The sequence below is a fragment of the Cygnus olor genome, chromosome 7, assembly GCF_009769625.2.
Source record: "Cygnus olor isolate bCygOlo1 chromosome 7, bCygOlo1.pri.v2, whole genome shotgun sequence".
In the NCBI taxonomy this organism is placed as follows: Eukaryota; Metazoa; Chordata; class Aves; order Anseriformes; family Anatidae; genus Cygnus; species Cygnus olor.
Window position 1 is genome coordinate 30,435,494 of NC_049175.1, and position 15,180 is coordinate 30,450,673.

General features: G+C 40.0%; 1 protein-coding gene across 2 annotated transcripts in view; it reads right to left on the minus strand.

The window, feature by feature from the left end:
• The window catches only part of GFRA1 (GDNF family receptor alpha 1), a 145,950-nt gene that overhangs the window by 56,697 nt on the left and 74,073 nt on the right, over nt 1-15,180 (minus strand). For both annotated transcript variants that reach the window (XM_040563163.1, XM_040563162.1), the window contains one exon: nt 1,027-1,366. In XM_040563163.1, the coding sequence (XP_040419097.1) occupies nt 1,027-1,366 (340 nt within the window). The remainder of the gene's footprint in view (nt 1-1,026; nt 1,367-15,180) is intronic.

Sequence of the window (15,180 nt, forward strand, 5' to 3'; positions counted from 1 at the left end):
CTGGACTTCAAAGTATTTTACCAGGCATATGTATGTACTTATCGAGACATATATATACATATCTTCAGTATCCTTGACATTTTACAATAGTGTTTATTTCCTTACTTGCAATTCACAGATTTTGTTAATCTACAGGGAATTTACACGTTCAAAATGAGCATGAGTTCTTGGGCTTAACTTCATAAAGATGACATTAGCACAACAGCATTCTTATATAAACATACACGATGCTAAGTAGGAATAAAGCATTTCCTACGGGCAGAGGAAGTCCTGTATGGCACCGAATAAGCATCGTGTGACAACCTGCAGAGAACTTAATAAAAGCAGAAGGACACAGTTTGTCATGTGAAGCAGCGCCCCGTAGTGCCTGGCTGTACTGAACACACAGAGGGAAGAGACTGGGAATCAGGTCACTGAATCTATGACCCTCCAGTTATATCAGCCCACCACTTTTGTCAGGGGAGGGGAGATAAAACAATTCCAAACCTAAAACAGCTCTAACAAGACCGTGGAATCCAGTCCACAAATGTGGACTCCTTTTCTTTCCATGAAGCTGAAGTCTGCAAGTAGTCTGTTTATTGTGACTATATATAAAGTCCACCATGTGGCTTGCATCCACTGTTGTTAGTGCTCACTCGCTATATTGCAATGACAACAAACCCCAATATAAAGAATAATTCTGTTTTCACCTGGTCACTAGCGGGACATAAAATCACTTTGAGACATCATTTCATAGAGACATCTAATGAAAATTATTCCAACAGAAATGTGCAAAAAATAAGCCCAGGATTTAAAAATTCTTCCTTAATGCGAGGGAGTAGCTGTGAACAGTTCTGGAGAAGGCACACACTGTAATCAGATGCAGGCTTTTGTTATTCTGTTAGGGATGTCAGAGGCTTTTGCTGCTTTCCCTGACTCATCCTATTCCCTAGTGGATATTCTGACCCCGGTCTTGGCAAATCCAGCAGTACCAAAAAGTTCTCTCTGGAACCTCATTAATCACTCCCCTGCCGTGTGCTATCTTACCTGCAGATGTAATTCTTCTTGCAGGATTCTTGTAAATTCAGGCAGTTTGGTTTCTCCCTGTCCTCATATGAACACACAGGAACAATAGTCTGCCGTCTCCTCTCTGTACAGGCTACGTCTCGACAGGAGCAGAAGAGCATCCCGTAGCTGTGCTTTGGGGGAACCTTGTCAAAAAATAGCCGGAGGGCCTTATGACACTTCCGCTTGTTACAGATTTCATTAGACGTGCTGCTGGTGCAGGGGGTTATGTAAGCAGATCTGAACCTCTTGCAGGTATCATTTAGGTTACAAGCTTTTGCTGCATCCAAGCAATTGTTCCCCTTTGAAAGTACTGGCTCCACTAGAAAAAACAACACAACAGCAGTAAGAAACGTGTCACATTTATATTGTGTTTTGACGTTTGTGCTTATTTCATTCTGTTAATGAGATCCTGATAATATACTTGTTACATACAAAACTTTCAGTGCCAGAAACCGTAACCAGTCCTTATGTTTCTTACGGTAATGACTTAACAAGTGAACAAGAGCACAGGCATGCGTTACGATCAAAGCGCTGGCAAATAAATGACGACTACACCAGGCAGGCTGTACTTCATCTTCTTTGCAGCTGACATGCAGGATGAAAATTGGGAAAGACTTGGCCACACTTAAATGCTATTAAAATCACTGGTAAATTGGAAGGGATACATTTGGCCCACTGCACAAGAACACAGTTAGATCGTGGGCTCCTAACTCTAATTTTGGAAAGCTCTGTCATATTTTTTTTTATTTTCCTTCAACAGTAAAAATGACATTCAGTGTCTACACCAAGAAACAACATTTAAATGTAATTTGTGTACTCTGTGGAATGTAAAAGCCATGTGCCTGTTACTACAGTTTTTGAGGTCTAAAACAGCCCACAGAGACAGAAAGGCAAGCAGGTGCAGCCGCACGATTGAGAGGGCTCTGATGCCACCCGCAAGGTCTGTGAGCTCCAGGATCAGACTGAGGTACTTTCGTAAGACCTATAGATACCACCTGAACCCTGAAAGCTTTATGAAGTTTACAAGCTTTGTAGATGACATAGAATTAACAAGTCACCGTGAAAGAAATACTTTAAAACCAGGAGTATCTCACTCCCTTACACACACGCATGCATATGCACACATTATGAGAAGCTCTAGGAAAAAAATAAGCTCAGATAAAAGTTAAGACTATAATTACACATTTAATTTTGCAATACATTATCCAGATATTAAAATTCAACATATGCTTTGCTTGAAAATGATGGCAACTGGCATCAGAGTACAAAATTCAATTAAGAACAATTATAAAGTTGCTTTGGATAATGGGAATGCCAACATCACAGATCCAAGAAAATACATTAATTTCCCACTGCTACAGAATTTGCAAGCTGAACAAAAGATATTCTGCAAATATTGAAAACATTGCAGCAACCACTTAGGAGGGACAGCCAAAGGTAACACATCTCCAACAAGATCTAGAGCTCTAAGCACCTCTTAAAAAAGCTTATTTTCTAGATTTTCCACCTTTTCCCTGAAACTCAGCCCAAGACCTTTGTATAACTCAGTGCCATTCCTCTTCATTCTCCTACCACTTTGCCCCTCGTTCCCTGACCAGGATGCCAACCAACCCTTTCTCTATTTTTTTTCACGGCAGGGACATTTGATGCAGTTTGGCTGACACAGCACACTAACTTACTGCATTTGCTTGAACTGCCTGTGCCTTGCATGCTAGCACACACTTAGCATTACACAAATGTATTACCTGCTACTACCCCATGCATCTCAGATGTTCAGAAACAACCCAGTGGATAAGTAAAATGCATTACATTTTTTTTTCCACTCTAGTGATACGTTGTAACTACATTAATATATTTAGCATTTGTGTATTTAATACCCACACTCTGAATCCTTCCCCAGCCCAGCTTCCTGCACAACAAACTGCAAATTTCTGCTTATCTCCACATGCTACGAAATTATAATCATGCAACATTTGCCTGTAAATTAACAGCCAACCATTGCTTGTTAGTTCACGCTAAACCAGATGCAGAAGAGATGATATGGAAAATACAAACCTCTCATAAGGTTGTAACACATTTATATAAAATGTTGCATTATATTAACATATATCTATAATCTTAACTATGAACTCTCCAAGTTATTTTCCTCTGATACAGTATACAGAATTATATGTTTGGTACAAATATAATTACTATGTAATCTGTAGGGCATATAATTATGCAATATATGAATAGTACATGCTAATTACTATGTGATTGCAGAGTAATTACATGGTTATTTGTGCCTGCGAGTCAACTGCTGAATTCCACTCTTTAAAACCAGATTCTGTGGAAGAGCTCTGAATGGGGTATAACAATGCAGACAGACATCAGCTTACTTTACTATAAAGCATTCTTTTAAAAAAAAAAAAAAAGATGTAATAAAGCACCTCCTTGCTAACAATCATATATATGTTTTCCAGTAAGGATACACAGTCATGGTAAATGTTGACACAATTAAAAACAGCACTGAAAGTTATCATATCTTTCACACAACTTTTATCTAACCAATGCTTGTGTTCCTTCACATGTGAACTCTGAACATGGACCATTTACTTGTTTTTTTTGTTGTTCTTGTTTTTCTGTTGTTGTTTTTGTTTGTTTGTTTTGTTGTTGTTGTTTGCTTGCTTGCTTGTTTTTAACTACCCCTGGCTGTAACTTGCCACTTGCCTTTTCTATTTTGATCCATAAGTCTCCAGCTATTGTTCCCGTCTTATTTATCATCACATTATAGAAGTTATTTCTACCTTTTGTAACCAAGACTAACATACAGCACATAGGAGATCTGCATCTACTGCACTTGAATTAAATGAGACTGTCTGAACTTCTCGTTAGTGCCAGCTTCCCCCAAGCTTTTAAATCATGTTTTAATGCAAAATTTACAATCCAGAACACACTTTCTGCTTTGTTTTTATTGCAAAAGTACAAAGTAATTATTCCTATGTCCTGTGGTATCTACAAACAGTTAACAACACTGAAAATATTTCTGAGGATTACTTACGCAGCAGTAATACATAAGGTCAGAATTTCACCCAGCTTCTGTTCTGCAAAGCTTAAATTATTAAGACAGGCAGAAGTTTGGCTCTTAGTAGGTACTGACTATGTTAAGAGCAAATGGATCTAATCCAGAGCTGCTTTTCCTGACAGCATCCATCAGGAAAGGTCTGTGTAAGATCTTTTCCCAGTTCCCCCTCTCTTGGGGCACTTGGGTATGGACGGGGGGCAGTCAGACCAGCAGCCTAGGACAAGTGACAATCCCTGCCCACCACCATTTCCCCACCCAGAGCTCCCTCTCTCACAAGTTGTTTTGCCTTGGGCCCACGGCGGAAACCGTGCCAGACCACACAGCTCTCAGCTCCTGCCAAATCACTGCGGCCTCCCAGGTAAGCCACTTGCGGTCCATCGGTAAGCGATGCCTTGTGCCTGTGTGCGAGGCACGGGTGCCCCCCTGCCCCCGGGGGGCCCAGCAGAGCAGGTCTGCAGGTGCTGGGGTGCAGCCTCTTCTCGGAAGTCACCGGCTGCTGCGAGCTGCTTTGTGGCTATGGGCACCAGCCTGCTGCAGTGCCAGGCAGAGTCATGGCACAACAGGATAGAGTGACGATGCCTAAAAACCTCCTCCTACCTGGCAGTTTGCTGTACAACGAGCCCAGAAACTCTGGGGCAGCAACAACTGGCTGAGAGATACTAACTTACCACGATAAGGATCACCAGCTCCCAGCTCTCCTACTGGGACTACAACACTTGCCTAGAAGGTGAGGTGTTTTCCTGATATATCTTACTGATGGGCCTTGTACTACAGTATAAGCTGCAACAACCTTATTATTTCTCATCCCCTGAAACCCCCCACCCATGCCCATCGTTTGTACAGCTGCAGCAGTTCTGGACTCAAGCCCCCATTGAGGCTTGGATAAAACAGCAGAAAGAAGCCAGCCAAAGTCTTTTAACCAGAGATATTTCTAAAGTTTTAATAGGGCTTCCACTGCCCTGTCTGATCTTCCTTATGATTCACTCGCTTTCACAGTCACTTCACCTTCATCTTTCATCTTTCTTGCATTTCCATTTCTATTTCATTTCTGCATTTCTACTGAGCCTTTGGCTGTCTCCTCAACTCCTGTTAACTCCATGGTGCACAAGAAGGGATTCTCAAAGGATACTGGGAGCTTATTCCTGCTCCCATTACATGGAAGCAGTGGAAGGACTATTACTTGTTCTGTAACATTCATATTAAAAAGCAAAATGGACACAGTTTTCAATTTTCTTACAGTACATAAAAAGCAATTTACTGAGGTTGTCATTAAAATTATGTCCTGGTTTCAGTTAGGACAGAGTTAATTTTCCTCCTAGTAGCTGGTAGGGTGCTATGTTTTGGATTAGGATGAGAAGAGTGCTGATAACATGCTGATGTTTTAATTGTTGCAGAGCAGTGCTTACACCAAGCCAAGGACTTCTCAGCTTCTCGCTCTGTCCTGCCAGCAGGCAGGCTGGGGGTGCAGCAGGAGCTGGGAGGGGACAGACCCTGGACAGCTGACCCAAACTGGCCGAAGGGGTATTCCATACCATCTGACGTCATGCTGAACAATATATAGGGGTGGCTAGCCGGGGTGGGGGGGCCAGCTGCTCGGGGATAGGCTGGGCATCAGTCAGCGGGTGGTGAGCAACTGCATTGTGCATCACTTGTTTCGTATACGTTATTATTAGTTATACTATTATCATTATTATTATTATTATTGTTATTATTATTTTCCTGTCTTAATAAACTGTCTTTATCTCTACTCACAGGCTTCACTTTCCCGTTTCTCTCCCCCATCCCAGAGAGGGAGGGGGGAGGGTGAGCGAACGGCTGTGTGGTGTTTAGCTGCTGGCCGGGTTAAACCACAACAAATTACAATTACTATTTGCAAGTAATCAGTATTAGTAGGCTTTTTGGGGTATTTAATGCACAGAGTGCTCTAAAGAGAGAAGTAAATGTTAACTTGATGGAAGGCAAAATTGCAAAGTAATAGAGGTGACTGTATGGGTATGGGCCTACTCCAAAGCAGGTGCAGAATGTTGCATATATAGGAACAAAAACCTGAGCGGGATAAGGAGGAGGACCACAACCCAACTCTAACAAAAGTGCTGCTATGGGGTTCACCAGGGTACTTGTGCTTTTTAAGAACAGAAGACTAAAAAAATGTTGAAAACATGGGCAATACTGTCATCTGTATCTGAATGCATTCAAATAAACTTCATATAAACTTCAGCTGTACCTGAAGTCTTTCTTCAAAACACCCTGGCCTTTGCTTTTATGATTGCCCATTGGTCATCAGCCAGCATCTGGGAGACTTTGCCTTCCTTGACATCTTCCTTATTCCGAACCACTCTTCTTGTTTCCCAGAAGTGATCTCAAACCACCTCACTGTTGGGTGTTCTCAGGAAGGAGCACAGGAAACAGAGCATATTGCAAAACACCAGAGAGCGTGTGATGCTTCAGCCCAAGAATGAGAGCTCTCCCTGAGAGGCCTATTGCTGGGTTCTGGCCTGGGCCCAGGAAACAGAGTTATTTCTCTTACAAAAGCAGTGACTGGAAACCAGGACTCCCTCCCTGAAGATGACTGCCTTAATTGCAAGTCTGCAGAGGCATGACCCCACTTGTATTTTCTTCGTGTAATCCCTTATAAAACAATGTGATCCTTTCTATAGCACAATTCCTCCTCTTCTTTCCAGCCCAACCTGCTGCCTTGCCCATAGGGTACTCTCCAAGGCTTTGTGAAAACCTGTAGAGAAGAGCCCAGACCTCCTGATTGCTCAAAGACTGTTCTGATCATTACCTCAACGAATAAAGCACCATAATTTCTTCTGCTAGGTGCCCTCTAACAGAAGGCTCAGGCCTGCTCACTTCTTCCAGAGAGGCTCTCTGTTCGCAGGAGCAGACACTGACTGCTGTGTAGACAGATGCACCTGGTGCCTGAAGCTGCAAATCCAAGGACTTCCAACAAATGGCAGTTTCTGTATTTCCTATTGTCGATCTAGACATATATTGTGCAGGAGTTTTGTTGTTGTGGTGGTGTGTGTTGTGTTGTTGTTTTTTGTTTGTTTGTTTGTTTGTTTGTTTTTTAATACAGAATTTCCTCTGAACTTTGTAAGGATTTTGCGCATCTCATCTGGATTTTAGATCTGCTTAGAAGCAGGAGCTCCCGACTTTTATGCGTGTAAATCCATCACTTGGTCTGTTTCTGTATGTTTAATTATAAGAGGGCCACACGCCCTGTGTGCTGTGTTTTGCACTGTCCCATTTCGCCACTGGATCTGGGCTCTCATACTTGGCAAGATTCCTGTCTCCATTTAGAGTTAGGTCCTGCTACCTTTAGTTGACCATTTGCTGGTGCATTTAGCAGACATTGCAGATAAAACTGCAAGAGAAAACCGCTATGCTGGATACATGCTGATGAAACAGGGGAGAAACAATGTCTTAATATTTCCTTTGGTACTTTCAGTCTTCTCTGGAAAGGAATGGGGAAAGGCCAAGCAGATAACTCCATGGTGGATGAAGTGGAGGTACATCTACTCCAACCTACAGATTATGAAAGAGGAGAGTCCTGTAAACCTGTAATGAACTGATTTAAATTTTTGTTCCATGAGAGCAGGGAGAGGAAACCCTACTCCCCATTGTCAATAATATTGTGGTCTGCTGCTTAAATTCTTTCTGTCTTCACTCACACAAATATCCTGATCATCTTTCATTTCTACCACAAATTTAATGAAAGGTTAAGCCAGGATTCCTAATTGTCCATGTGGTACTGAGGATGTCAGCTTTGCTTTATATTCATGCCAGCAGAGTTAAATCAATTTTATTCACTGGAGTTATTCTGATTTTTCAATAATCTAAGTTACAAGAATTTGGCACTTTAATGACACTTTCACTTGCGTCCAAAGTATCTCACACAGAAAGCAGAAATGTATGAATAAAATCAGAGGCTGCTAAACAAAGAAAAATCCTACTGTTGTAAACTGATCCACTCACTGATTCTCACATTACTGCACCAAGGATTTCAGTTCTACCCTAAAGAGTTGTATGGTGTAAAGGTCATTTTAATGTACCTACACTGCACTAGCATTAGGGATGGATTATGCATGACTGGAACCATATACAGAATATATTTCTTTTCTGGAGGAGAGATCTCCAGTCATTCCATATACAATTCATGCTCTGTATTAAGTCAGAGGCTGGTTTTGTGATGGGGAAGGCTATCACCACGGTTTCAGCTGAGTTCTTCTAATTAATTTCCCCTTGAAATATTCACAATGGAACTGTTACTGCATATGCTCTCATGTTATACTGTGCAGTATTTTATTATTAGCCGAACAGTAAGTCAACAGAATTGGGAAGGAACTAGCACACATGGAAATACAGAATAAAACTGTGAAAATATTCAAACCTACACGGTTGCCATGAGAAGTGATTTACTGCATGCAAGTTCTCAAGACACAGTGAGGGACTGTTTACCAAAGTCATGCCAATTTACAGGGTAACTTTCAGCATTTCTTTTTATTACTGCAGAATTGAATTCACAACTTGTTTCCTCTTTTCCTCAGACTTGATTAATTACTGTGTTAACATAACTACTATTCTCCTCCTTATAATGGGCTCCCTCTAAAGTGCTGCCCCAGCAAAATAAGCCAGGAGAAAGCTTCTAGCGCTTTGCTCTAGCACTGCAATCCTTCCCAATCTCACTATTTTTCAAATTTATGTTCCATTCCAATAAAGCTTGTGTGAATATTATAGAAAATCAGATAATACAAGGTTATGACCCTTGTAATTGATCCTTCAAGGTTCTTTTTGCCTTTTTCCAGTTGACATGGTAAAAATTACATTTAAATGTGCTTGTTGACACTTGAGAATTCACTTTGTTGGTCATATACACTGTTTCAGAGAGATCACATTACATAATGATGTATTTCTAGTGCTTTATTTCTTCTATACCTAAAACCCCATTAAGCTGTAAGCAAACCTCCCCTGGGGCTGTAAAACTACAAGTACCAAGGGGGCAATGCTCCCCTCCTGTTCAGTGCGAGAGTAGATGGAGAGTATTATATCAGGATACAGGGTTAAACATTAGCTGCTATTTTAAAATATCTTCAGAAAGTAGCTTAAAATCAGAAGTTAAAAATCCTTTTATAGAAAAATACAGACATTAATGAACGCAGACCATGTATGCACAGACTAGAAATCAGTTATCTGTAGCAATGGTTTCTGTATCACATGACCACTGGAATAAAGTGATTAATTGGACTGTCTGAGTAAACGCCATCATTACACTTTTAATTAACCTTTTCAACCTCTTGCACCTTTTAGTTTTGTTATACATTAGATTTTTGCAGTTTTCCAGTTATTACGCTTGACTAAGCTTAAAACAATGCTAAGTTCCGTTAGAAAGATAAGAAAAAACAATTCAAACAGCTCTTACTGTTCCTAATAAGAAAATACCAATGATACTGTCATCATAAGGGTAGCTATAAATCAGACAGAGGACAGACATTCTGAACTTTGTGGCTACGTTCCCACCTAATTTTTGTTTTGGCAGCACACTGTTATTTAATGGCTCTGGCTACCAGGAAACTAGCTTTTGAAAATTCTTTCTCAACCTAGTTATAATTACTCCATATAAATCATACAATGATCAATTATAATAATCTTAGGTTCATCCATTATTTAAACTTAGCATTTGAATCTACACAGCAGGAGCGCAGGAAATTCCAAAGTCTTCTCTCTGCTCACTAACAACTGCTTTATTCTTGAAGTAATGCCAGTTACAGAAAAGAAGGGGCCAGATATGCTCTTAGCTATGACATCAAAACCTGAAATAACCGCACATTTCAGATGAGGAAAGGTTTTTGGCCCCAAATATAATATTTTTTTCCAACCACACTAGCTTCCTGTTGTTGAAGATAAAGTCACCATCAGATTTTGCCTTCTTTACACCACTGCACCAAATCAGAGTTCTTCTACAATTATATACACTGCGAGCACAGTATATTCTTACATAAAGACAGCCTAGATCTTTCATATGTATGTGCATGCAGACACATTTATATACTCATGTATATGTACATAAAATATTTCAATACTATTTGGCTTTGTGTTCCATTTCAGAAGAAAGCTACATGCACATTTATTAGTAAGTATAAGAAAAAAATCCAAATGTTTTTGTCTAGCTTAAGGCTGATTCTAAGATACCTGAACTCAACGTGATTGGAAAGTCTGATGGAAGGGGGAAAGATCCTAAAAGGAAATGAACCTTCACAAAGGTCCAAGCCAAACTTTCAAACATTTTTCAGAAAAAAAGAAAAAAAAACACTTTAAAACTGGATTTCAGATTAGCAACAGGAAATTTTAGACATATCATTTCAATAAAATAACTATATATTTTTTGACCATATAAAATACTAAGTTCCTGATCATTACTTTCCTGTAACTTGTCCTATTTCAGTTTCACCCATAAAATTTGCTATAAAATGTAAATATAGGGGCTATTTTGAGGTTTAGTATTTTTAAATTTTCCAACACATTTTTTAGTGTTCCAACTACATGCCAAGAATTGCTTTGTCAATAAAGCTGTATATTCGACTTTTTGCTTTCTTCATTAAACAATAAAGCTGTTAAAATATGGGAAATGAACACAAATCACATACAAAACCACACTATCTCAACATCAAAAGAAAGAGTAGTAGGTAATCCAAAGGGAAAGGGGTCAGAGATGGGAATGTGAATATTGTCTGGCACAACAGGAAAAGGACTGAAAACCTTCAGTTAGAACTATAAATGTACAAAAAATGTACAAATACTGATGCTGTTTTAGACATAACCTAGTCCATAGGACCTAAGGCGATGATGCACAAGTGCTGAGGGATCTGGCCAATGTCACTGTGAGGCTGACCTCCTGCTCATAAGGTCTTGGCAATCACGAGAACTCCCTGATGACTGGAGTAAAGCAAATGCCATGAATACTTTTGAGAAAGGCCAACAGGTGGATACATGGAATAATAGGTGGGTCAGCCTAACTTCAGCTGTAGGGATGACTACGGAGCAAGCCCTCCTTGAAACCGTATCCACGTGCATGAAGGACAGGAAGGTGATTTAGACCAGTCAGCATGGATTTACCAAAGTCAAACCAGGCCTGAGTGCCTTCAACACCTAGATGACTGGTTCAGTGGACAGAGGGAGAGTGACATGTCTATTTATATTGACACGTCTTTCAATACAATCTCCCATTTTATCCTTAAAGCTAAATTGGAAAAATATAATTTGAATACAAAAACTACATGGTGGGTGGAAATTGGCCCTCCTTTGAGCAGGGCCGGGATGACCTCAAAAGGTCTTTTCCCACCTCAACCGTTTGCCTAATCTGTGATCCAACCTGTTTTTCAGTAACTCCACAGCCCCTCTAGATAGCTATCCGGTACCTTCCTTTAATTTTTTTCCTGATATCTAATCTAGCTATCACTTTCTGAAACACAATACCAGTTTCTTTCTTAATTTTACTTCTACCCTCTTAGCATTGACTTTTTAACTTCTTGAAGACTGTCACTCTCCCATCACTTCACTCCTAAGCTATTCCTCCTCAATCTATTCAATCTTTCTTCAAAAATCATGGTATCTAGGTAACTAAACTTATTCTGTTTTATTCTTAGATTTGGTATAAAACGGAGACTACCAACAAATCCATTCACGAAGAGCTACCATACTAGTTGTACTCAGGAGATAGCTACAGACAGACAAAACCTGTTAATTCAAGAGTTGCTGAAGCGTAACTTACTCCAGCCTCAGGCAATACCAGCATAGGTAGGGATGGTTTACACGCATTGACTGTCTACTGCGGGAGTATATATTAGCTTATCTACAACAGCAGCTTGCTCCTGGTGGCTATAACCTGAAAAAAAAGAGTCAAAGTACATAAAACCCTAGTAGAAAAATTATTCTGCTTATTCTACAGTATTATTCTTTCAGAAGGAAAATCAAGAGAGGACAGAGGACAGGGGAAGTGATTGTGAAATGAATCTGACAACAGCAGCTGATGGGCTAAATCAGAAAACATTTGAAAGCAGAGAGTGGGGAAAAGACACTCTCTTTGGCATGCATAACAAGAGAAAAGCTCTACCTTCTCTAAAACTCTCCCGCAACTTCTGTCAGGTAGACATACATGTCTCTGTGGTCATGACCAAAGTACCTTAGCACAAGTAAAATACGAGACTAAAATCACTGTGAAAGCAGCAGTAACAGAAACGGGGCAGATGCTCAATTAGTGACAGCAGCAGTAGGGGTGGGACAAAGGTTGCCATCATGGCAGCAGAGAGAGCAATAGAGTCAGCAAAAAGCAAGAGTCACAGCAGCTGTGGGGGCACCAAATCACCCCCCCTTTCCCTGCTGCTACTGGAAACCATTTGGGGCAGTTATCTGTCCGATCTACCAAACAATAACAACCTCATCCCGTTAATCCACCACCAGCTGCTCTTCTTTTCTCTCAGTTGGTCCCGATGCAATCCTCTTGAATACAAATAAATGCACCACAATGGGAAGAGAGCAACCCAGGTAACCCTTGCCAATTCACGGGTTTGCTGTGGATCAGCTTCAGGAAGCTTGCATAAGCTGCAGTCACTGTGCTGCTGCTCACTTTGTCTTAAGACTCATTGCTGGGACTTCAAAAGCCAATGATCAAGGAGAAGTGTGCATTGAGGCAGGTGCACTTAATGGAACAGAGGAAATAGGATACTTTGGAAATAAGTAACTTAAATGACACTGCCTTACAGATTTAATAATGTTAATGATGGTCACTGTCCTACTGTGTGTGCAGAAGATAAACCAGTACAAAGTGAAGGTAACGCAGCTGTGCATGATGTATGTCACTTACCTACATGCAACTGGGGGTTTATTAACTTGAAATCACTATGTTATTTAATAAATTAGACCACAGCGTTCCCTTCTGTCTACTCTAGATCCCTTGCCCTTCCATTTATGCCACATACGGTGTGTGACACCCAGCTCCCTTCTGTTTTGCCTTCAGTGTTCTGCCTTTCCCCCCATTCTCTGCTGAATTCTCCAGCTAAGCTACTCTGATTTGCCTTTATAATCTATTACAAATGTCTAATTTCTCTTTTTTTTTTTCTTTTTTCATACGTAAAAACTTAGTTCTTCCTGGGAAAAAAAAAAAAAAGGAAAGCAGGAAATCAAATTATTTTAACTTTAACTTCATAGCACTCATGCCTCTTTCTTTAGGTGCTGCCCCCATGCCTCAGTTGTCTGTTGCTTAGTATCTGGTCCAAAGCCCACTGAACACAGTGCTTCAACGTCCATTTGCTTCAATAAACTCTTGATGAAGATTCAATAAACTCTGGATCCAGGTTTTACGCCCCAATTTAGCCTGTCCTTTAGACCCATTTAAATCAACTTAAGCATTTGATTAACTGCTATCAGGAGCTGGGCATCAGCTTACACTCTCCTTGGCTCCATTCTTAACTCTAAAATACACGTGGAATACATGGGCTTTTATTTAGTGTACATGTTTACAAGTGTGTGAATGCTAATGTACAAAGGAGTAAAAAAATAACTGAAAGAGAAAAATAGTGCTGTACAAAAATTAATTCAATGTTCAAGCACTAAAGTAAAATGAATGTCCTCTGAACTAGTCAGGACTTAGTCTAAGTCAAATGACAACATCATTTACATTTAAATAGTCTATTTTATTCAGAGTAATTTCATACACACACGTATAGACATGTGCACGCTAATGCTGGGACACTTGTGCTGCATTGATTTAAATGGATGGTTGTGAAATCGTAATTCACCTGTATTAACAATATTAATTACATTCCTTTCACTGTGGGTGCAACCAGTACGATGTTGCTGAGACAGCAATTGTACAGTGTACAATATTTGTACAGCAGTAGAGTCATTCCTCTGGTATATACCACAGCACACTGGTCAATACACAACGTGGTAACAGAGACTACAACTCCCTGAACCTCCTTGCATAAGCACAGCTCTAGTTTATGACAGTTGCTCTGGCCTTCTGAGTGTCACTGAAGCCAGGGGTGCAGGATGGGTGAGCTCTGCCTACAGAGCCGTGGTATTGTTAATTTCTCTCTCCAAACATCAATACTCAGCCAGACTGAGCAGAAAACTTCAGTGAATTTCAGTTCCCCATTTTTTGTACTCTTTTTTCCTTGACCAATGAAATCAATACTACTGAGGAAAATCCTGGCAGATGGAACAAGTACTGAGAAACTGTCTCTCTCATAAACAGGCTGAGGAAGATTTTTTTCTCAGTCCTGTTGAGAGAATAACAGCATCCTATGCAGGTATGTTCTTTGTTTCCAAGTGCATTTACACACATCTTCATCCCCATGAAAAACAACAACAAAAAAGAGTTTGCTCATATACCTATAGATTAGTGTCAATACTAGTATTTTTGCTTTTGAATATAGTTACAAATGCATATATTTGATTAAACAAATAGTACCCAAATTAAAGCCTGTGATGTTAGCTCAAGCTGCATCATGAAGCAGTGATATTCTAAAATTTTTGTGTGGTCTGAGAAAAAAATGCCCCAACCCCCAGAAAAAGCACAAAATGCAAAATTATTGAGGAGAGACCAGAATCTCCAAATTCACTACATATTGGATACCAGCAAGCACATGAGGTGCAGAATGTGCATTTCTCCATCAGCTGCAACTCTTGAACTCCAAGGCCTTCACATAATTCTGATGCTTTCACACATCCAAGTAAGTGTATATCTAACACAATGCTATAGTTTCCTCTGTAATTCAAGAACATGAAGAAAAAAAAAATTAAGAATGTTACTGAAATCAACAACAAAATGTCAAATAAAATGAATCATGATTAGCTGCTAAAGCTAAAATGACGGAGAAAGGAGAAATACCCACAGTACCACAGTGCACCAATAAATAAATACGGTACAAAAGTCCCACAGATTTGACATTAGAAGAACAAAACTATCCATCAATGTCTTGGCACAGATCGATCAAACAGAATGCTACTGCCGAAAACCTAATAGTATGATGGTAATAATGTAGCCATAAAACCTCTACTCTGTAATT